This window comes from Mytilus edulis, chromosome 2 (assembly GCF_963676685.1).
Source record: "Mytilus edulis chromosome 2, xbMytEdul2.2, whole genome shotgun sequence".
NCBI lineage: Eukaryota > Metazoa > Mollusca > Bivalvia > Mytilida > Mytilidae > Mytilus > Mytilus edulis.
Window position 1 is genome coordinate 23,658,141 of NC_092345.1, and position 25,740 is coordinate 23,683,880.

The 25,740-nt window shown below is 32.4% G+C and overlaps 1 protein-coding gene across 1 annotated transcript; it reads left to right on the top strand.

Moving 5' to 3' along the window:
• Positions 1 to 24,504, top strand: LOC139511765 (band 7 protein AAEL010189-like). The gene is made up of 9 exons (XM_071298817.1): positions 1 to 145; positions 2,690 to 2,757; positions 3,693 to 3,793; positions 14,854 to 14,926; positions 15,655 to 15,737; positions 16,119 to 16,322; positions 16,922 to 16,977; positions 22,081 to 22,159; positions 22,560 to 24,504. The coding sequence occupies exons 2-9, from the start codon at positions 2,742 to 2,744 to the stop codon at positions 22,746 to 22,748; spliced, it is 801 nt and encodes a 266-aa protein (XP_071154918.1). The 5' UTR covers positions 1 to 145; positions 2,690 to 2,741; the 3' UTR covers positions 22,749 to 24,504.
• The last annotated feature ends 1,236 nt before the right edge of the window (positions 24,505 to 25,740 follow it).

The following is a 25,740-nucleotide window of genomic DNA, read 5'->3' on the forward strand; positions in this document are numbered from 1 at the left end:
CGCGTCTCATCAGTCATCATCGATCTGTTTATAGTACAGATAATTTCGTTTCCATGACAACTTAAGTTAGATCTGTCTTCCGGTTTACACGGATGATAACTGATGAGAAGATACTGTGCATTCTTTATTGTTAGCTCTTACCAAGGTAGGTCAAAAGCATTAGTAAATTAGCCGCAATATACAACGAAGTCTTACATCAATCATATTTACAATATCTGTTTAATTGCAAAATGCCAATACCGTGGCATGCATCGGGTAGCAATTATTTATACTTTCATGTGTAGTGTATACTGAGAGTGTACTCGCCTACAGCCTGCAGCTATAACATTCATTAATACCTTATACATTCATATGTACACACAAATCTTGAGGCTAATCTTTATTACCACAGATCACTGTTTATTTATATTGAACAGGATACATTCATTATAAAAAGCTTTATATACTAGACATGTCTGTTTTCTTATTGAACCAATGGAATTGAATAGCATTATAACAATTGTTTTTGTAATGTTATATACATATGTATTTAAAATAAAGTGAACACGGATTTGTATTCCAAAATGAACGAAAGTGACTTATAACAATATATTTCTACAGTAACGGATAATCTAAATTTACAAAGAGTATCCGCCTCTGTGATACATGTTTATATTTTAATAATAGATTACACTTCTAGTAAATGAACATCCTATATAATAGCCATGTCGATTTCGCCATTTGTATGAGCCATTATATTTTGATTATCAGACAGACGTTTTGCGGGTCATCTCACGGTCAGCATGGTCAGACAATACTTGGGTCAACATGACCTTGTTAATAACAATTTGTTGTGTGTGCCATGTGTACTATCATGACTATGTACTTTTACCATATTCAGTGAAAAGTTTGCATCTTTTCATATATTTACACTTTAAGAAACTAAGATCAACTAATCTATTAATAATAATAAAAAAATATATATATATATATACTAATCATGCTAATGAACCCCCACGAGATCTTACATGTCTTATACTATTAAAATTTTAACTGCAAGGGATAAACAGTCACGTCCAGAGTCAATGCCGCGTGGAGAAAACGTGAAGCTGGCGTGAAATTGTCATAGGAACACATTTTAAATTGTTTTTGGAACAATGTTCTCAAAGTCAGTAAGCTTGCCTTATATCATGTATATCAAGAGTCAAAGTAAAGCTCTGTTTAAATTTTAAACATTTCTGATTGTTTTACTTTAAAGTTAATGATATAAATTTATAAAAATCTTTTTTGAAATATTTAGTTACTCCTTCATAGAAAATAATAATTTTCATTTGATTCTGAAGCTGGTTTGTAGTTTGGTAGATGTCATCAGGATTTAACTCCTCCTCTGATCATGTGTAAATATACAATTTGTATTTTTGTTAATTTTAAACTGTTACGTTTTGATCATGTTGATAGATTCGTTTAAAAATATCATGCTCATCCTTTGACCATTGATTTTACATAAAGTATGAATTTCCCTTTGCTTTAAAAGGTATTACCTTGTTTTTTTGAATAAATAGTCACAAATGACAATAAACAATGTATTTTGAGATAAAATCATCTATTGTTCTTTCCATTTTGGAATAATAAGAAAATTCTAATTATTGGAATAGTCAGAAGACACCCTCTGTGACAGTTTGGACACTATTTACGAATACGTGTTATAACTGCAGCAGTCACTGACATTGCTATTATAATCTTCTATTATTATATGTCATGTATGTCTAGAAGCATCTGTTTATTTATTTGTTAATTGCACATGTATACAAATTGCTATTGTTTAGGTCATTTTCCGATCTTGCCACACTGCTGAAAATTTAAGGAGCGAAAGATTCCTTTTAGATTTCATAGTCGGAATTAAAAATAACCCGGCTAAACTCGTTCACAAGGTACCATTGCACAGGAAGACATTCGTCCTAACCAAACACATTAATCAGACTCCATCACTACCAACTAGTCTCTCCTCCTACTCCTTTTTGCCGCATATTCTGCAATGAAACAGCATATACCAATTTAAAACTCTTTGGTTTGCTCCGGTTTGATCATTTCGACGGTATCTACTTGGCAATGCTCGAGGACGGCGAACACGTAACAACAGTGCACCGAGGCAATTTTGCCACTGAGCGGTAAGGAAACAAACATCAAGGAAGGAATCATATCGAATTCCTTTCGACATTTATCGGCTAAACAATTAATATTTTATGATTGCTGAGCATCCACTAATGTATATAAACTTAACGTCCTATAAATAATCAAGTTACACAAGCATAGAGCAAATCGTCTAACAGGGTACCAGTTATTGTTATGTATTCTCCCTTGGGAATTGTAAACATTCTTTAGTAATCACTATATCATAATTTCCCTGTAGAAAACAACGATAAATATTCTCTCATCATGTTAGGCTTCTATTGATTTTACTGATAACTTTGCTGTAAGCGCAGATATTTAATTCCTATTAAACGCATATGGCATGTATTGCTAAAATTTGTCTCTGCGGAATCCAGTATTGACAATTTTTAAATTGATTTTACTGTTATAAAATTGGTCTCTGCGGAATCCAGTATTGACAATTTTTAAATTGATTTTACTGTTAATATTTGTGTACACATCAGATACTACGAACTTTAATAATTCAAATAAAATTGTAGATATTGTACTTTATCTACAGATCCAATCTGGAAAGTCCAAACCCGGAGTTAGAGAGACTACAAGGCGACGTCATGGAGCAACAGAAGGGTATGTACAATTAAATAGCAAAACAATAGATTACAACGCGACATGGAACAGCTAATGTACTGCATAATTAATTGATGGCATGCAATCTCTTATATGATTCGCACCCCACTGGAAAACAGATTTTGTATTTGAAGACAAATATCATTTTCCTAAGGAATTCTGGGAATTTTCCTCAGGCATCTTTGGCATTTTCATAGCCTGGCATCAAGGGGATCTGGTGTCAATCAGTCTGCCTTGTATTTTATTGGATATACGATAACTGATACTGTTTGTATTGCAATCTAAACATGATTGTATTACTGTGGAAACTTGACAAACAGTAGTACACATTTTTTTCTCGGAAAACGCGTACACATTTTCCAGGTCAATTAAGGTTGGTGACGAAGCTAGAAACCTCAATTAAAGCAGCCTATCACACGAATGCGCATTTTATTAAAGCAATTTTCAAAATATTTAAACCCAATAATTTTTAGCTCACTTTGCGAAACGGTTTCTTTTTGTGGCATTTCATGTTTAAACATAGGAATGCAATTTTGTTTTAACTCAGCTAAGGATCCTTTCGTTGATTTTTGATAAAAAAAATAAAAAAAATACGACACTTTAAATGAATATAGTTTTATATCATTTCATAATTTTACTAAAAAATGTATTCATTTGCCCGAAAATGTAGAATTTCTCAAAATTGATACAAACTTTTTTGATATTTTAAATTTTAGAATGGTGCTTTTCTTTTCAAATGAATAATTGTAACATGACGAAAATTACTAAAACATATCCAGAAAGCTGCATGGTACCAACTTTCTTTTTTTTTTCTTTGCTGTTAGTTATTGACATTATTATTTCCAAACATTGCCTTATTCTCTGGAAGACTTGTATGTTTATTTAAAAAAAATACTTCTTATATGTTTCATATAAGTTATCCATTTCTTTTTCAGAAAGTGGAGGCGACCTTGGAGCATGTGGATATGTACTTTACGGCCTGTCAATCGTCTTAGTAGTGTTGTTCTTTCCATTTTCCTTATGTTTTACGATAAAGGTGAGTTTATCGAAAGTTTGAAATAATGTCCTACTGATTATAATAATTATATCACTATTTGTTAAATTAAATTGTTTGAAATCATTAAACCTCAGTATCTTATAACAGACACCGGATAATTGCGGTGTTTTGGGAATTTGTAAATACCCTGTCACGTACCGCCGTCTGTGGTTTTGTTTGATGTTTTTGCGGTTTGCATCGATCTGATAAATTAAGCAATTTTCAACTGATGTTCATAGTTTGTTCTTATGTTGTATTGTTTCACCACCGTCCCAAATTAGGGGGCGGTTTCGCGCTAACAAACTAGTTTATCTTCACCACATTCTGTATGTGCTTGTCCAAAGTCAAGATGCCTGCAATTCAGTGATTTAAAACGTGTTTTTGTTTGTTACTGTATATTATATTTGTTTTTCGTTCATTTTTGTGTAAATAATACAAAGCGTAAGTTTTCTCGTTAAACATTTGTCATTTCGGGGGCTTTTATTACTGACTATGTGGTATGAGTGTTGCTTAGTATTGAAGGCCGTATAGTTGACCTATAGTTGTAAACCTCTATGTCTTTTGGTATCTGGTGGAGAGTTGTCTAATTGGTAATCATACCTCATCTTCTAATTTTCGTATGTTGTCTTGCAAGGTTAGTATGACTTTGATCTCATATTTATGGCCTGGTTCATAAGTCAATGTTCGGTAGGTTTGATTAGGTCTTGTCAGGTGCTATAAGTGATAGGTTAACCATATTTGGCGTCTTGTATGATTGTAAGAGGAATCTGTATATGTGGAAGGGTTCGTCTTATCTTGAACTCATTAACATAGATTATCGACAATGTAAATGGTATATATCGATAATTGAAGAAAAAAAGTAAAATTACAACAATACTGAACTCAGAAGAAAATTCAAAAAAGGAAAGCCATAGGTCTAATCACATGGCAAAATCAAAAGCTCAAACACATCAAACGAATAGATAACAACTGTTATATACCTGACTTGGTACAGACATTTCTTATGAAGAAAACACAGGCACTTGTCTCAGAATTCCCCCCCCCCCCTATATACCTTAATATAACACAAGGTACTTAACTTGCATTTTAGAAAAATGTCAGGCGGTGACGAAATTCCGTTATATGCCGCTTTCTAGACTATCAACCCCACTAACACTTGTTATATCGTAAATCTTAATTGATTTATCTTTACAATAGTGTATAACACAGTGGCGGATCCAGGAGGGGGGGTTTCGGGGGTTGGAACCCCCCCTTTTTTTTTGGCCGATCAATGCATTTGAATGGGAGCATATAGTTGGAACCCCCCCTTTACTCTGGGTTGGGAACCCCCCTTTTTAAAATGGCTGGATCCGCCACTGTAACATGCCTACATTTGTTGTCGGAATCATCCGTAGCAATCCTACCCAAGTATGTCAATCGTAATAATTTTGCAAACCGCTGAAAATTTGGCAATACACGTCTCACAGTAAATGATTAATTATAAAAACTGTTATTTCTTGTTTGAATAGAACTTATTCCCCAAGTTAGTAAAATTGTATAAGATACCGTGAAAAAAACCTAACAAGTGTTATTAGTGGTGTGTCTAATAAGTTACGAGTTTCCTTTTTTAGATAAAAATTTTCCCATGACGCGTCAATGTCATTCAGACTCTCTCTCGACTTTACTTACGAAAATGAAATAAGCTCAGATAACTCCGAGTATCATTTAGACTTTCCCATAAAATTGACCAATCGAAAACCGAGATATAGAATAGAATAGAATAGAATATTTTTATTTCCCAAATTACAGGGCCAATAAAGGGCATAAAATCAGATACAATTGATTTACATAATTGGTAACAACAACAATAGAGGCATATACATATATATTTGGAATATAAGCATTGGTCAGAATCAAGCTAAAAACCACATACATTGTATATATTGTCAATAAAAGAATAATAAAATTACATTATACATGTATATGTATTTATTCTCAAATTATTTACTTGACTTAGTGTCAGTGTTCATACCTGATCTCCTTAATTCAAAACAGTCACAAATATAACAACCCAGTTTTTCCATAAGAGTAACATTTTCTTGGGTCAAGAGCCATAAAAATTTAGAAGATTTATTTAAATTTATAAAATTACAACAATTGTTAGAAATGTCTTTAAAAAAATCGTCCCTTTGAATACCATAAAGAGGGCATTCTAATAAGAAATGAAGCTCATCTTCAACTTTACCAAGTGAGCAATTAGAACAAAGACGCTGATATCTTTCTATATGCTTTTTTGAAGGAGACGTGACGCGTTAATTGCCAATTCATCAGCGGTTTGCAAAATTATTACAATTGACATACTTGGGTAGGATTGCTACGGATGATTCCGAGAACAAATGTAGGCATGTTATACACCATTGTAAAGATAAATCAATTTAGATTTACGATATAACAAGTATTAGTGGGGTTGATAGTCTAGAAAGCGGCATATAACGAAATTTCGTCACCGCCTGACATTTTTCTAAAATGCAAGTTAAGTACCTTGTGTTATATTAAGGTATACAGGGGGAAAAAATTCTGAGACAAGTGCCTGTGGAAGAAAATGGTGGATAAAACCTGGTTTTAAATCTAGCTAAACCTCTCACTTGTATGACAGTCGCATCACATTCCATTATATTGACAACGATGTGTGAACAAAACAAACAGACAAAATAGGTAAAAAAATTAAAAAAAATGGGATACAGCAGTCAGCATTGTGTTATAATCTTAATCACTTTAAAAACAAACAAATATGCAAAAAAGAAGCACAAAATGCCAGGCTTATAGACCAAGCATATTAGCAAAATAAAGACAAGAAAACACAAACTTACGGTACCATAGTACAACAACACAATGACGGGATGTATAAGTACCGAGCAATTTCATGTATGTATCAAATATATAAAAAGGCATATAGACAAATCACATTAGCAAAAAAGAAATACAAGAATACACAAGATGTTTTACAATAGCACAGTAACGGGATGTATAAGTACAGAGCCACGCCATTTGTATCACAAAACACCAAAAGTCATATATACAAAGTACTTTAGCAAAATAACCTTCGCTTTACAGATTCTAAACATAAATTCTATCATGAAAAGTAAAGGAGGCGAGCCATTTCAGCGTGTGCACTCTTAATTGCGTTATTTTGAACTTCGTTTCTGTTCAATCTCGAGTAAATATATTCCATGTCTCTATAGTATTATGTGAATATGTCGCTTTTAATAACAAATGAATGTTTAATATTTCAAGCGAATATATATATAGTGTATTTATGTCACTGTGACCTAGTTTGTATTAGTACACGAAAAAAGATTTCCTGATTTGTCTGAACTCTCTTAATTCTCCCTACAATCATATTTATCACATTATACCACGATACGGGAAATGTCAACATCAATTTGCTGCTTCACAAATTCTATCATGTCTATTATTTTATTTAAAACAATATAACTCAATAATGATTTAAACTTTATCAATTTATATTTTCATTCAAGTCCAATCAATATATGGGCAGGAATTCGCTAGTGAAATTTTAGGGTCAATAGTGTTTATCCAATTAAAAAATAAAGAAATCATGCAAATTTGGAGAATAAACATTGTTTAAATATCAAAGTGGGTTAGTCTTTATTGCCAAATGCAAAAAAAATGGATCCAATTGAAAAAATCAACAAAAAATCAGCACTTGTTAAGTGCTGGCAGTTGAAAACTGTAGACAAAAAGTGTGACATTTCTGCAGTGGCAAAACCCCATGCCATATTTAGAATATGCCTGAAGAATTGTTCTACTATAATAGTTGAAAATCAACTGCAAAATGATCGGTCTATCATTTAGAAACCCCATTTTGTACAGAATCCGATTATTGCTGCAAATAAAATACGTTTGAAAATGGACAAGTGCATGTAACTTTTCGGGTCAACAAATGTTACATGCACCTTTTCATTAGCTGATTAGCTTTGGAAACAAGTTATTGGTCCAGCATGGCAAATTTTGAAAGCTGTCAACAATGGGTACAATTTGGATTTCATGATTTTTATCAATCAACTGAAGTTTGAAAAATATAGAAGGTAAGAAAACTTTATTTCATTTTCGTGTCAATACTGCCCAATAATACTCATCTTTTTATAACAGTTGCATACTTTTTATAGTAAGCATTACCATAATTATTTTTTTCACATTTCAACCCACTGACAATTACATTAAAATGTGGCTTTGCCATCTTTCACACTTGGCATCTACCAGTGATCAAGCAGATGATAAGAGAGTGGGACCAGGTTAATTTTACCTCACAATGAAGTGTTACATGCACTTTCTGTGTAAATTAGGTTCTTTGATAATGATGTGTGACTTGCTTTGCAATTTTGTCAAAAAATATAAGTTTATCTTGTATTTAAACAGGTTTGACCCTTACGATATCCATTTTATTGCTGGAGAGATTTCTGTACATAACATTGACACGAAAATATTTACCAAGGAAAGGTGTCTATGATACATGCAAAAGCTTTTTTTTGTACGGTTTGCCTTATCAATCTAATTTATTACATGAAATACCACAGATTAATTGCCAATTTGATTAACTAGTACTTGTATTCATTCTCAGCATTATAAAGATAACTGGCCACTTAATTTGAAAACATAAAATGTAACATTGACACCAGAATAAAAACAATATTACTTTATTACACTTAAAGCATAATTGGCCAGTGCATAATATTAAATCAAATGTAAATTTATGCTGAATTCTAAACAGAGAAGTTGTTGATCTTTCTTGATTTCTAGACTTTACAATATTTACTTGTAATTCTTATTGTTTAATGGCATGTAACATTGACACATCTTCTGCGTCCAGGTTACATGCTAACAACCTAATAAATGTGCATACAATTATTCAATCAATAAAATCTTGTTGAAATTTAAATTTGCTTCATTAAAATGATATTAAAGAAATAAATGAGTTTTAATTATTTGTGTTTATTTTTTTCCTGATTGACCAGCAATTTTTCCTCATCATTTGTTGGTGTTCCTGTCAATGTTACATACATAACCCAGAATTATAATGTTTTAAAAGCATTGATTTCCAAACCTCTGTTATGAGCTTTAAAATGAGTTTATCTGAGTTTATAAATGACTAACATCTGAAATATTGTCATCACACAATTTCTTTGATGCTCCTATGATAACTTTATGAGTAACATGGACTACGATTTTTGTATCAGGTCTTTTTTGTGTTACATGAGAAGATTTTACTGTGTTAAAATCAACAGTTTATCTAATTTTTAATATTCAAAGTTATTATTATGATACTTATTTTAAAAAATAATGTATAAAGTAAACCCAAATTAAACTTTTTTTTCATTAAGAAATTGTGTATGTAACATTGACAGAGTCTATTATTTAGACTTTTACATGTTCAGGCCAGTGTTACATGCGTAAACAAAACTTACTGCCATATGGAGCTATTATCTTATTTTTATTTTACAAAATTAAAGCGTTTTCATGTTTTCCTGTTTAATTTGTCTTTTAACACTAGTTAGTAACATTGACAACAATATTTTGTGTCAAGATTATTTTATGTTACATGCAAAGGTATTACTTCCTTAAAGTCAGACATTTATATAACATTTTATAACCTAAATGATTAATTAGATATTACTGGGCAGCAATTATATTATTTCTCCAAAGTTGACTATTAAGCACACCACTTATATCTTCTGGTCTTCATGTATGTAACATTGACATACAACCTTTTACTTTTCTGTCAACGTTACACGCATGAACAGAACTGATAACATTTACTAACTCCTTTGCTCTATAAAGAGATTATTGATAATTTAACTTGTTTTACCACCATCAAACTTCATCTTTATTTCTAAATATAAATATTCTTTATAGAAGTGTATTTTCTTCATTGACAACAAAATTGGTGTCGGTCTTGAAAATTTACATGCTTTTTTTAATAAAAAAAATCTACAGGCAATATAAACCAAAGAAAGAAAAAGATGATCAGCAATAAATGTGACGAAGAAAACTCTCAGGAAGATGCTGCAAAAAGATACTGTCCCTGACAACCAGTCAGATGGTGATGTCCCTGGCAGCCAGACAGATGGTGATGTCCCTGTCAGCCTGGAAGATGGTGATGTACATATCAGTCAATCAGTTAGTTGGTGATGTTCCTGTCAGTCAGTCAATCTGTGATGTTCTTGTAAGCCAGTCAGAGGGTAATATCCCTGTCAGCCAACAGATGGTGATGTCCTAGTCAACCTGGCAGATGGTGATGTTCATATTAGTCAGTCAGTTGGTGATGTTCCTGCCAGTCAGTCATATGGTGATGTTCCTGTCAGCCAATCAGATGGTGATGTCCCTGTCAGCCAGTCAGATGGTGATGTCCCTGTCAGCCAGTCAGATGGTGATATCCCTTTCAGCCTGTCAGATGGTGATAACCCTATCAGCCTGGCAGATTATGATGTCTGTGTAAGCCAGTCTGATAAGGTCCCTATTAGTGAGTCAGGTGGTGACGGTCCTTTCAGCCAGTCAGATAGTAGTGTTTTTCTGTGTCAGAAAACCAGATGATGGTGACTGTGCATGCAGACATACTAGTGATCTCCAATTTAACTATTCTACAGCAGTGTGGAAGATAGTTATTTCAAAATCTTGTTTATTTATCCCTTTTCAATCACCAGTCAACACATGTATCATGTGTATTTACTGATGCTCATTATAGAAATCATGAGGAATTCAATTTGTAACATTTTTTTTTAAATTGTTATGCCAATAATTGACATTCCAGAATACCTTTTGCATTATAAGAGGTTCAGGCTCCTTCTGATTTCAAAATAATAATAATAAACTCATCATGGATACCAGAATTGAAATTTTGTAGGCCAGAAACGCTTTTCGTTTACAAAAGACTCTTCAGTGACGCCAATGAAACAAAAAAGTAAAAGAAGGCCAAATAAAGTTGAAAACAGGACTATGGTCTAGTGGGTGTTGGTTTTCTCTTCTGAATTGTTTTACACTGGTCATTATGGGGCCCTTTAAATTGTGGCTTCCTGTAGTTTAGGTAACAAGTTTTCAAGATGAAATGGCATTGAAAAATCGAAACAAGATATTTGAGAGTTTCTATATTATTGTAAATTTTATAATCTATGCATGGATTTTGGTTCTGTTTGAGGGTAGATTAATTGTTGTTTTGTTTTTTTCTTTTTTCAGATAGATAGTTGAAGATGTTGGAGACAGAAAACAAGAAACAAGAAACTTGTTTTGAATGTTTGAAATAAAATTATTGTTTAAACCTTAAAAAGTTATCATAAATGTAAGATTAACCAGCAGAAATAAAACAAGATATGGGGTAATATGTCTATCAGACAACAACCTCAAAGATGAAACCCAAATTGTTCTTTATAGAAGTTATGTAAACGATTGAAAATAAGATTCTCAATAAATGCAGCTGTATCAACCTCTTGTAGATTTGTCCATGTTTTGTCTTGGTTTTTCATACTATTAGTTTTAAGTGTAACTGTGTCACATGAATGAGGGATACATGTAATCATTTTGTACCCTTACTTTGTCAGTATTAGTTATTGAGTGAGAAACTTGTGGATGCTGATGGTTGTGTGGTTGTCTTCTTATCAATCTCATCCCTGTGCATAAAAAAACCAGTTGCTTACTTACTGATATAAAAATGTTTCATGTTGTGGAAATTTTGGATGACTCCTTCATCAATTGATCTATCTTTGGTCTTAATTTTATTTTTCTGGTTATTTTGACATTTGAATATCTTTTAATTTAGCCTTCCATAGTGTACCACCATGAACAAGCATAACTTCTGGTATAGTTAAAAAATATGTCTGCTGTCTGAAATTTAGGTGAATGGTTTTGGTATTAACCACTATTTAAATAATATCATATATGAGAAATGTGGCAGTATTATTGTTTAATTTACATTCAGATGGTTGTTTGGAGGCTTTTTATATCTTTTAAGGTCAATTCTGGCATGGTTCATTATTCATATTTTTTGTGTCCACGTTACATGCAACATTTAAGTCACTATTTTATGACAGAAATGAGATAATTGCAAAAATATTAATACAATTTTTTAATGTGAGCGTAACACAATGAAAAAGAGCCTTTACATGTTCAGAAAGAAAATGATTCTTACTGTATTTTTCTCTTAAACATTGCATGTAACATTGACAGAAAAGTAGAAGAAACTTGTTTTCACAAAATTTCTGAAAGAAATGAAAATATACATTTTAGAGTTTTGATGATAGACAATGTTTTGTGATCAATATATATAATATTGAATGTTGAATAAGTTAAGGAATCATTAATCTCAATTTGGAAAAAGTGTCCATGTTACATGCTCCAAATTCATTATTTGCTTTGGTTCCAAACTGATGCAAGTTTAAAAATGATTTTTTTGGTTACAAATAGAAGGACACCATTTGTAGCAATAATTTGTAAAAAATTTAGAAGCTTATAATGATTTTTATTTTTTTCTTACAATGTCACACTAAAGGAGCATTAGCGAATTCCTGCCCATATACATATAGTCATGCATTCTTTTTTGGAAATAATTCTAACAAGCGTGTTCAAATATATATAATATAAACATATCAATCTGAAAGTTGGTGTTGAATATTGATTTTGTTTGGTTGTCATGTAGACTATATGATCCTATTATTCTTTGAACTTTTCTGATAATGGACTGTAAATATGCTTAGTATCTTATTTATAGAATAAAAACGGTCAGACAATGTTTGTTCGATTAAACTGTTTATGCTAGACTATATTTATGAACAATGTGTACAGTATTCAGTGTAAATCACTGAAAAAAAACACTGACGTTAGATTTGATTAAACATTGACTGGTTAATAGTTCATAAAAAGTAATTATGTATAGAAAAGTCGATATTCTAAGCGATAACTGAAATAAGAACATGAAAACGATTCACCAAACGGACGTTCCATTATGTTATCTATAGTTGTTGACCAAGAAAATCGTATAATTTAATCTGCACGGTCGGGATGACCCTCCGTCGTTCGGGCTACTTAGGGTCACCCGAGCCGTGCATATTAAATGATATATACCGACTTGCTTTGTCAATCACTATAACTTACCAATATAAATAATTGGTTAAAGAAACTTTGATAATCAGCTTGTTGCTATAAAAAAAGAAGATGTGGTATGATTCAAACGAGAAAACTAACGGCATTTGTTTCATCTTTGGCATTTGTTGACATTTTATGTTATTGAAATCAGATGTTCCTCTTTGACAATATAAAAAAAAAAGATGTGGTATGATTGCCAATGAGACAACTGTCCACAAGAGACCAAAATGACACAGACATTAACAACTATAGGCCTTCAACAATGAGCAAAGCCCATACCGCATAGTCAGCTATAACAGGCCCCGATATGACAATGTGAAATAATTCAAACGAGAAAACTAACGGCCTTAATGAATAAAAAAATGAACGAAAAACAAATATGTAGCACACAAACAAACGACAACCACTGAATTACAGGCTTCTGACTTGGGACAGGCACATACATAAATAATGTGGCGGGGTTAAACATGTTACTGGGATCCCAACCCTCCCCTAACCTGGGACTGTGGTATAACAGTACAACATAAGAACGAACTATAAAAATCAGTTGAAAAAGGCTTAACTAATCAGATGGACAAAAATACAAGTGGACGTGTCCAGGTACTTGTTCATCCCGACAACAAAAAGACACTAGGAACAGATCTGAGAGTACTCTCAGTTATCTGACAGCTAGTCCAAAGCCACTAACAACTAATAAAAATAATCATGCATCTAAGACTAAGCTATCAATCCGTACACATCCAATGGATTTAGTGCAAAGACGTCATAAACCGTCAGAGAAAAACATGAACTTGTGCTATACCAGTTACAGGCATCGACAGATTGTAGATCCATGAATGTGTATATGTATATAACATACTAGTAATATTTAGTTTGCTTTCAATTTATTGGTAACAAAATCAATATTTATACCAATAAAAACAATATTCAATGATCTTATTACAGTGTTGAATTGGTAACCTTTTAGAATAAGTTTATTTAAAGAAGCTTTCTGACGGGAATCCGATTTTTGAGTTGGTTGACCGTACCGTAAGATCCGTTTCACAGATGACAACGAATATGCTCCTATTGTCGTAACGACAATCCCGTTCCCGCTTTTCCCCGTATGTGACCGTCCGAATTTGGCTTATCAACGGGGTTGGTATTAACACGAGTAACACGAAGGGAGCTACAAGTACGGAAGAATCTGCATACCCTTCCGGATACCTGAGATCATCCTGAGTTTTTGGTGGGGTTCGTGTCTTTGGTTTTGCGTACTGTTGTTAGTATGTTTTTTTCATGGTTATGAGTTTATTTTCGAGTTATGAGTTTCCATTTGGTATTCTTCGCCACTCTTTGAGTTGTACGGTAGGCGGACAGATGGTTTCAGCTTTTTCCCAAGAAATAGATTCTCATTCACACAATCTGTTCTGAAAAAATGCCATTCTGTGTAAGGTTATTCACCGTTAAGATTGTGCCAGAACCGAAGTGGAATAATAGTTAAAACTATAAAAATATAAAAATTTAGTTAGTAAAAAAAGATCCAACAAAACCCTATAATTTATACTCGATGTCATGTAAATTACACATGTTGTTAGACTCATGCATTGTACAAAAACGTGTTTTCCTGGTCAGAGGGTACAATAAAAATGCAGAGAATCATCCAAAAGGAAGTGAATTCCTCAAGGTCTGGGTTTGGAAAATTGTTTTCATGGTACACCTAAATATCATATAGTTCAAGATTAAATATTAAATCATTCTTAGCACGAAAGCTGAGAAATATGTAGAGAGACCTACGGACATGTAAACGGGCGGAGGACGGACAAGGAAATTGCAATATGTCGGCTATCCTGGGATCCGGAGTATGAGACGATAGTTGTGTATCCATTGTTTTACATGTTATGGATTGATTATTTACAAGAATGTAAGGGCTTTTCCTATATTTACAGATTGTTCAGGAGTATGAACGAGCTGTAATATTTAGACTAGGGCGAGTAGTATCTGGTGGGGCCAAAGGACCAGGTATGTCAGTATATTTATTATGATGTGATTAGAAGTATGGCTCATGCTCTTAAATAGAAAAAATAATATGTATAGTGCAACACATGCACTTTTAACAAACATATCCAAAATGAGGAATATTGAATTTGAGTAAAAAATTCACTGACATTTTGCAATTGGCTAACTGGTTTGCAGCAATAAATGCCTTTGAAAAAGTCAACAACAGTCAGTTAGACTACGTAGTGTTGATAACAAGTAATGTGGCTTGAAATGATGGCGGATGTTTTGTTGAATTATATCATGAAATACTGATTTTATTTAATTCATTAATACCTTTTTACAAAACATTTTATGTTTGTAGCGTATCAAGTCAAGAGCACTGCATAAACCAAAAGAGTTCTTATGATCTTTTATAGCTTTCTTTTCAAATATTTATTTTAAATTGCGTAATTGTATTATTACAACTTTAAACCAAGCAACGTTGAGCTTGCACTGTTTAAATTTTAAAAGCAATAATGTTTGTGTCCTTTTGTTGCTGCGGTAAAACTTCATCCTAGAAATAGACTTTCCTCATCAAAGCCATTGAAATTAAAGCCATTGGACTTAAGAGTAAAGAAAACTGAAATATCAAAAGTAAAGTCCAAGCATGAAAAGTTAAAATTGGTTACACTATCACAAAGCTTTTAGTCGGGTGAGAGAAAAATTGCAATAAAGCGTACTGGTAAAGCAAACTGATTTTATATCTTCAGGAATGTTCTTCGTTTACCCCTGTCTTGACGAGTTTAAGAAAGTAGATTTACGTACGACAGCCTTTGATGTTCCTCCACAGGAAGTAAGTTTTCTCTCAATCTTTAATATGTTTTTCAACGGTCACGAACCAATTCACATATACTTCTCGACATCATTGACTTAAAATTCTCTTTTTATTGCAAGCTCTGGGCGGACTGACTGGCTACTTCTGAAACATCTTTTAACTTTTGTCCCAATGATTTGTAGACGTTTAGAACATTATCTTGCGATAGACGGTTCTTTTGATTTTAAAGTACTAACTTGATTTAAAAAAATTATAACGAATGGTTTTTTTTTATAATGGTTTACTTTTACAAAATGTGACTAGGATGGACAGTGGTCTCATTGGCACTCATACCACATCTTCTTATATCTATATATAACACCTTTCACAGCGTTTGATAAGTATTTTCTCCCTTTACAGATTTTGACCAAGGATTCTGTGACTGTAGCTGTAGATGCTGTGGTCTACAGTAGAATATTCGACCCGACTATGTCTGTTTGTAATGTAGAGAATGCACAGTATTCTACAAAGTTGTTAGCAGCTACGACCTTGAGGAACGTCCTTGGCACAAAAAACATGTCAGAGTTGTTATCGGAAAGAGAAACAATTTCAGAACAAATGCAGGTTTGATACTTATATTTTAAGTGTAGTAAAAGAGGGACGAAAGATACCAAAGGGACAGTCAAACTCATAAATCTAAAACAAACTGACAACGCCATGGCTAAAAATGAAAAAGACAAACAGAAAAACAATAGTATACATGACACAACATAGAAAACTAAAGAATAAACAACACGAACCCCACCAAAAACTAGGGGTGATCTCAGGTGCTCCGGAAGGTTACATCTTCTGGAATAACCACAAACAGTTGTTGAGAAGATTAGAGTTTATAAGTATAACTTAGCAATATAGTCTACATTTTAAGTCGGCGTATGTTATTCTTGAAGAGACATTGCCAATTCTTCCTGAATGTACAGAAATGTATTTCCCCAGTGCCAATAATAAAAAAAATGTTTTCATTAACTTAAATAACAGAAGGGAATACCTGACTACCCATGAGGGTGTCGAAGCGATAATGTTAACTTGTAAGTGAATATGATTAGTTTTATACTTTAATAGTTTTGGTGTCAGTGCGACTCTGAAGTACCATACTTTCTTTTTTCGATGTAACATTATTCTGTTTTGAAATAAATGAATTCCATTGACTTGGTTGTATTTTTCAGACCATTTTAGATGTGTCAACTGACCCATGGGGTATCAAAGTAGAAAGAGTTGAAATGTAAGTAGCCACATGAACATGGTAAAAGTAAAATCACTAAAATACGGAAATCCGAGGAAAACTCAAAACGAAGTTCCTAATCAAATGGCAAAATCAAAAGTTCAAACACATCAAACGAATGGATAACAACTGTCATATTCCTGACTTGCTATAGGCATTTCTTATGTAGACAATGTTGGATCTAACCTGGATTTATAGCTAGCTAAACCTCTCACTTGTATGACAGTCGCTTCAATTTCCATTATATTGACAACAATAGCGTGAAATTGTATAAAGATGTTCTCTAGCAATGTATGTATTAAGAATATAACCCTCAAAAAGTTTAAATTACAAAAGCTATAATCTAGGTCTATTAATTTAGGTCAAACGCGATCAAATTTCTACCAAAGCAATATAAGTGCTGCGATTAAGAAATCTAATTATAAATATCAAACCAATCTTATTAATTACATGTAGATCCGCACGTATAGTGAATCTATATGACCCTTAATCAAGAAGTTCGCAGAAGAGTAACTCAGAAATACGACTAAAGAAAGAAGTTACCATTGACATGAATTGTCATTGATATTGTTATACATGTATTTATTTTACTGTTTACAAAAACATTAACGGTACTAATTTTCCTGCACCAGATGCGCATTTCGACAATACATGTCTCTTCAGTGATGCTCGTGGCCAAAATATTTAAAATCCAAAGCTTATATAAAAGATGAAGAGCTATAATCCAAAAGTTCCAAAAAGTATAGCCAAATCCGTGAAAGGAATCAGAGCTTTGCATGAGGGAGATACATTCCTTAATTTATAATAACTTCTAACATTTTATAACAGCAAATTTTAATAACACAAACAATCCGTATTTTCATGCCAGTAGAATTTTTTGAAATACTAAGGCTTTTCTATCTCAGGCATAGATTACCTTAGCTGTATTTGGCAACACGTTTAGGAATTTTGGTCCTCAATGTTCTTCAACTTCGTACTTTATTTGGCCTTTTTAACTTTTTTGGATTTCGAGCGTCACTGATGAGTCTTTTTGTAAACGAAACGCGTCTGGCGTATACATTAAATTTAGTCCTGGTATCTATGATGAGTTTATTTGAAAAATACAATTCTATTTGGCATTTTGTTTTAAATAACAACTTTAGAAAATAAATGATTGAATATCAACTAAATTGAGCATTCGTGCTATAACAGTCAAACAGAAGAAGCCCGTTCAGTAAGCTGTTCATCGCTGACCGTGTTTCCCAATTCCATCATCGATTAGTTCTAAATATATTTTGCTTGAACTTAAAATGCGTTAACTTATAGACAAGCTAGTTTGATTAATATGGTGTCTCTGTGTATAAACATAGCAATTATCAGATCGTATCAAATCCACGTCAGATCTTCATCGTACTAGATATCAGTAAAATCTACACATATTATCCTGGTTGGAGTATGATTACCATATATTTTCATGTGATATAATTTTTTTAGCATAACAAATAATTGTAGCATTAGAAGGATTTCTTTATGCTGCATACATGAGATAATTTAATGTTTTATGCACGCTTGCAAGCCTAACCTTAATGTAAACATTTGTATATGTATGTCAGTCAAAAGCTCGTTATGTCTTATTTTAATTGTGTTTATGTGAACCTACATTGATAAAAAAAAGTCTAGGAATATGTTTACTTAAAACCATTCAACCGAATTTATCCGATTTTCGAGACAAAATGCAATCCGAATTGGTACACCTCTGTGTCAGTTTTAAACGAATCTTTAGTTCTCAAATGGGAGTTAACACAATTATTGGATGTGCATACCGCATTCCAAAATCGTGTCCTTCCCCTGTAGGAACTAAAGATTCGTTTAGGTTAAATGGAGTAATAAAGTTTGATCTTGAACAAAGATGATAAAGAAGGGGGGAAAGTTTGTGTGTGTGTGTGGGGGGGGGGGGGGGGTACAAAAAGCGTGATTTAGGGAAATTTATCACCCTTGTGTCACCCCTCTTTCATTGTTCTCTATCGTTTATCAGACTATACATGTAGGATGAAATTTACAACATGAAAAAATATATCCGGTCCTTATTGAACAATGATTAGATCACATGTATATCTAAAAGAAAATGAGTTTTGGATAATTATAGATTTTTATACGACCGCAAATTTTGAAAAAATTTTCGTCGTATATTGCTATCACGTTGGCGTCGGCGTCGTCGTCGTCGTCGTCGTCGTCGTCGTCGTCGTCGTCGTCGTCGTCGTCGTCGTCGTCCGGCGTCCGAATACTTTTAGTTTTCGCACTGTAACTTTAGTAAAAGTGAATAGAAATCTATGAAATTTTAACTCAAGGTTTATGACCATAAAAGGAAGGTTGGTATTGATTTTGGGAGTTTTGGTCCCAACATTTTAGGAATAAGGGGCCAAAAAGGGCCCAAATAAGCATTTTCTTGGTTTTCGCACCATAACTTTAGTTTAAGTTGATAGAAATCTATGAAATTTTGACACAAGGTTTATGACCACAAAATAAAGATTGGGATTGATTTTGGGAGTTTTGGTTTCAATAGTTTAGGAATAAGGGGCCAATAAAGGGCCCAAATAAGCATTTTTCTTGGTTTTTGCACAATAACCTTAGGTTAAGTAAATAGAAATCTATGAAATTTAAACACAATGTTTATGACCACAAAAGGAAGGTTGGTATTGATTTTGGGAGTTTAGGACCCAACAGTTTAGGAATTAGGGGCCAAAAAGGGACCCAAATAAGCATTTTTCTTGGTTTTCGCACTATAATGTTAGTATAAGTAAATACAAATCTATGAAATTTAAACACAAGGCTTATGACCATAAAAGGAAGGTTGGTATTGATTTTGGGAGTTTTGGTCCCAACAGTTTAGGAAAAAGGGGCCCAAAGGGTCCAAAATTAAACTTTGTTTGATTTCATCAAAATTGAATAATTGGGGTTCTTTGATATGCCGAATCTAACTGTATATGTAGATTCTCAACTTTTGGTCCCGTTTTCAAATTGGTCTACATTAAGGTCCAAAGGGTCCAAAATTAAACTTAGTTTGATTTTGACAAAAAATGAATCGGTTGGGTTCTTTGATATGTTGAATCTAAAAATGTACTTAGATTCTTGATTATTGAAGTTTTTTGGTCCAGTTTTCAAATTGGTCTACATTAAGGTCCAAAGGGTCCAAAATTAAACTATGTTTGATTTCATCAAAAATTGAATCCTTGGGGTTCTTTGATATGCCAAATCTAACTGTGTATGTAGATTCTTCATTTTTGGTCCTGTTTTCAAATTTCAAATTCTACATTAAAGTCCAAAGGGTCCAAAATTAAACTAAGTTTGATTTTAACAAAAATTGAATTCTTGGGCCTCTTTGATATGCTGAATCTAAACATGTACTTAGATTTTTGATTATGGGCCCAGTTTTCAAGTTGGTCCAAATCAGGATCTAAAATTATTATATTAAGTATTGTGCAATAGCAAGTCTTTTCAATTGCACAGTATTGTGCAATGGCAAGAAATATCTAATTGCACAATATTGTGAAATAGCAATTTTTTTTTTAATTAGAGTTATCTTTCTTTGTCCAGAATAGTAAGCAAGAAATATCCTATTGCACAATATTGTGCAATAGCAAGAATTTTTTTTAATTGGAGTTATCTTTCTTTGTCCAGAATCAACTTAAATCTTTGTTATATACAATATACAATGTATATACACTTTTTACTACCAACTGATAAATTTAAATAATCTTTACCATTCAGTGATAACAAGCAGTTTTTTTACATCTTTATATTTTATGATGTATTTAAATGAGTAGTTATTGTTGCAAACTCCATTAGAAATTTGAATTGATATCAGTTTTGAAAAAGGGAAACGGGGATGTGAAAAAAAAGGGGGGGGGGGTTAAATTTTTCTCATTTCAGATTTCATAAATAAAAAGAAAATTTCTTCAAACATTTTTTTGAGAGGATTAATATTCAACAGCATAGTGATTTGCTCAAAGGCAAAAAAAACCTTTTAAGTTCATTAGACCACATTCATTCTGTGTCAGAAACCTATGCTGTGTCAACTATTTAATTTTAGATTTAAAAAGTTTGAAGAAGAAATCTTTAATTGATTTGTAAAATCTTGGCATTTGTTTTGTGTAAAAAAAACCCATGTAATGTCAAAAATTTGATCACAATCCAAATTCAGAGCTGTATCATGCTTGAATGTTTTGTCCATACTTGCCCCAACTGTTCAGGGTTCGACCTCTGCGGTCGTATAAAGCTGCGCCCTGCGGAGCACCTGGTTGATAATTAATATCATTTGCCAAATACGTTGTTGTCTAATAGCTCGTTTCTATGTATGTTGGCGGTTTTTTTTTGTTGCACTTGGAATGTTCCTGGTGTTCCTGATGTTCATTTGTTTCCTTTTATAAATGATGTGTTTCTCTCGAGTTTGTAACCCGGATTTATTTTCTCTCAATCGATTTATGACTTTTGAACACGGTATACTTCTGTTGCCTTTATTTGCCAAACATAGGTGATATTTAAACACAAAAAAAAATATCACCAGTTTAACTACTACTGCCACTAACCTTACCCTTGAGTTAACTTAACTTTATTAAATACTGACAAACAAGATAACAGATTGAGATTTATCATCACTTTTGATTGTGTTTGCATCCCGTTAGTTTAAAGAAAGCCTTAATGTACAGAATAACTGCTGTGTACATGTACAATTAATTCTTGAGAGTACTTTGAAAATTACAAAAATCCTAGCCCATATGAAAAATAAACATATAACGTTTATACGTAAACAGTCAAACACACAAACCAGCTCTCTCTTAAACAATCAAACAAGCGTAGGACAGTGTTATAACTTCTTTACAATAAGGTTTACATATGAGGGTTCTCTTTACCATCAAAATTAACACAGCACGGTTCCATTAAACATTAAATTAAAACATGACAGTTGTCCGAATTATCTAGTTAAATACATAAAGGATCTTAATCATCTGTTTGATATGTGACGGATCTGAACAGTTTGTTCTTTCATTAAACATAGAAAAGTTCTCATAATCCATTAAATACTGTTTTTTAAGATTTTTATTTATTCTCAAATTTCATTCACAGTAAAGATGTCCGTCTGCCACAACAGTTACAAAGAGCAATGGCGGCAGAAGCAGAGGCATCAAGAGAAGCACGAGCTAAGGTAACATTGGTTCTCTAAATTCAATTTGTATGTATCCGTGTCTAAATCTTGTTAGTACACACATCACATTTAGTCCTCTTTAATGTGTGTGCTCTGAAACGGTTTAAAGATGTGGCTCTCATTTTTTTTTTTGGTCTCGTTTTTTCCTAGAAATTCCAAAATCAATCGTTCTTTTCACGACATGCAGTCATACAGTTTTCTTCTCTTTTTTAAACCTCCTTATATGCAGTTTTGTTAGCATGTATTTGTTGATACATTGTCTCATAGACCTCGCATCTCTTTTTCATTATAAATCACTTTTGGTATATGTACATTGTATTTCCAAAACATTAAGTTATATGTAGCAGTAGATGTTGGTTTTTTTATTTTTCGTAACGAAATAATCTTCTTTTTTTATTAGGTTCTAGCAGCAGAAGGTGAGCAGAAGGCGTCACGTGCTTTAAAGGAAGCAGCCGACATTATGATGGAATCTCCCGCGGCAATACAACTGCGATACTTACAGACACTGAATTCCATAGCCGCTGAGAAAAATTCTACCATTATATTCCCACTGCCGATTGATCTTCTTTCATCAATGGTGAAAAAGTAACAAAACAAATCACAAAATCTAGCGGGATTTGTATATTGGACCTGGTGTATCATATAACGTACTGCTGTTATCATTGTTCTATTTATTTTACTATCAGGATTGACATTTGTGAAACGTTGAAAATTATTTGACAAAACAACAAATTAGTTTTTATAAATTTTGTTTTTCTTTTTATGCCCCACCTACGATAGCAGAGGGGCATTATGTTTTCTGGTCTGTGCGTCCGACTGTCTGTCCCGCATCAGGTTAAAGTTTTTGGTCAAGGTAGTTTTTGATGAAGTTCAATCAACTTGAAATTAGTACACATGTTGCTTATGATATGATCTTTCTAATTTTAAAGCCAAATTAGACTTTTGACCCCAATTTTATGGTACATGTACACTGAACATAGAAAATGAAAGTGCGAGTTTCAGGTTAAAGTTTTTGGTCAAGGTAGTTTTTGATGAAGTTAAAGTCTAATCAACTTGTAACTTAGTACAATTGTTACCTATGGTATGGTCTGTCTAATTATAATGCCAAATTAGATTTTTTTTACCCAATTTCACGGTCCATTGAACATGAAAAATGATAGTGCGAGTGGGGCATCCGTGTACTTTGGACACATTCTTGTTTATGTTCATATACTATTGTATGTTGAAATGGTAATACCGAAACAAAAAATAGACCCACGCACTTACCCCTCATATTTTAATCCCAACCTCATATTAAAGAACGATTTTTTTTCAACGACTGTGTTTATCTGACGTTAACTGTGTTGTATTTGTACACGTGTATCATGTAACATTGAGCCGTTATTGTGCTAACTCATTTTTGAAAATATACTCGACAGTCTCTTCTACCTCATAATTACTTTTGTATTCACTTCTCGGGGTCGACATAGCTAATGTTGGACAATTTGTCGGTTCCAAATTGACCTATAATCATTTCTGCGGTAGATATGGTTTTTATCAATTATTTTGATTTGATATTATTTTAAAATGTTAATTTAGTGTGATTAACATTTTAAGAGCCTATATTTTAAGTCAATTAAAAAATAAAACTGATCGATTGGTCAAGAAATAAATGTAAGAAAATGTTTTGTCTTAAGTTTACCAAATATACAAATAATTTGCATTTCAACTCTTTTATACATACTTAATTGTACTTAGAATTAGTTAATTATAATGTTGTTAGTAATTTTATTTTGTAAATTTCAATGCAAATAATATGTTGAGCTTACAGCTGTTTTATGGTGTCATATGAATGTATTTTATAAATGTCATAGACATATGTGCAGAAGGCTCAGTAAAAATATCTAAATCGAATCCAATCAAAAACTAATGAATTATCCAATTCTAAATTTAACGTAGTTATATAATATGAACAGTTGCTGGAAGATATGCCCCCTCAAAATATGTGCTCATTGTAGAGTTTCTAAGATCTGTAAATTGATGTTTCGTTCTCTTATGATTTATTTTTCCGACGTTTTGGTTGAAAAGATACAAATCTTTCATTGAAAAAACCATAAAACTTAATTATAGTGTAAAACCCTTTGTCCTCGTTTAATTTAGTCTTTATTTCAGTTGTTATAGTGAAACATTTTATCTTTATCAGTATTTAAGAAATATGTGTGGTCTTCCATGAATTGAAAACTATTGCTTCAATCTGAAATCTAACAATAGTCTGAATAGATTTTATTTAGGAAAACATCATCACAAGATTTTGTATTTTGAATTGCTGATATAATATTTGATAATAAAAACAAACATACTCTGAATAGTAGTTTTATTACATTGAATTATGCAGTTGAATTTATTCAAACTGAATTAAACCAGATTGGATTAATTCTGAAACAAACACAGCCTTTTAATCATTGGTGTTTCTTGTGATACAAAATAGAAAATGAATCTGAAGCTCGAATTGCATACATCACGGCACATGACAACGATACGATTTTGTCCATTATGTTTTGGAATAAAGTCTTAATTACTAAATTAGATAAACAAATGTTGAGCTACCACATGCTATATTGATAAGTTAAATCATAACGTTTAGCCTAAATGTATTTTAGTGTAGGGGAAAAAAACATAGCAGAAAACAAGTCATATTTTTTATATGACATTGTAAATGTCATGATTCTCATTGTCGATCATGCGTTTGTATTTGCCAAACGAAGGAATGAATTTTAAACATCGGCTAATTACTACAGTTGCCTCTATTATATATACAAAACGGAAATTCAGAAAAATACTAAACTCCAAGGAAAATTTAAAACGGAAAGTCCCTAATTAAATGGCAAAATCAAAAGCCCAAACACACCAAACGAATGTATAACACTTGTCATACTCCTGACTTGGAACAAAGAAGCACAAAAAGGCACACTTACAAAACACATCAGCTAAAATGAAAGACAAGAATACAAATTTACAATAGCACAATAACACAATGACGGGATGTACAAGCATAGAGCCACATCATATGTACCAAAGAAACACAAAAAGGCATATGGTCAAAGCTCATAAGCAAAAATGAAAGTCAAGAATACAAAAATTATTATTGAACAATTACACAATGACGGGATGTATAAGAGAATCTATACTTCAAGACCTTCGTGTATAATTTGTGAAATGATACGGAATATTTATCAACTAGGTCTTGGTACAAGCATGTATTTAAGATTTATTAATTGAAAAATGGATTGTTGCTTACTTGACGTTTATAGAAAGTATCTCTACTTGGCCTATTGTGAACGAGAAAAGTTTAACCATTCTTATAAAAGTGTATTCAATGATAAATAGCTGTCTACTAGAATTAAGAATAAAAAAAAAAAAAACTAAAAGCAAATTCAAAAAAGAAGAGTCATATAAAAACGTAAAAAAGAAAAAAAAAACGCTATCAATCAACGGAACAAGCATAATACATCTACCATATTTCTGATTTGGTACATACGAAGAAAACGGTGGGTTGAATCTGGTTATATAGCTTGCTATAAATCCAACCTATGACAAATGTT

Excerpts from the sequence above, each read along its gene's own strand:
- LOC139511765 (XM_071298817.1), top strand. Across the intron at positions 3,794-14,853 it reads CCTTATGTTTTACGATAAAG|ATTGTTCAGGAGTATGAACG; the intron begins GTGAGTTTATCG and ends CTATATTTACAG. Across the intron at positions 16,323-16,921 it reads CAATTTCAGAACAAATGCAG|ACCATTTTAGATGTGTCAAC; the intron begins GTTTGATACTTA and ends TGTATTTTTCAG.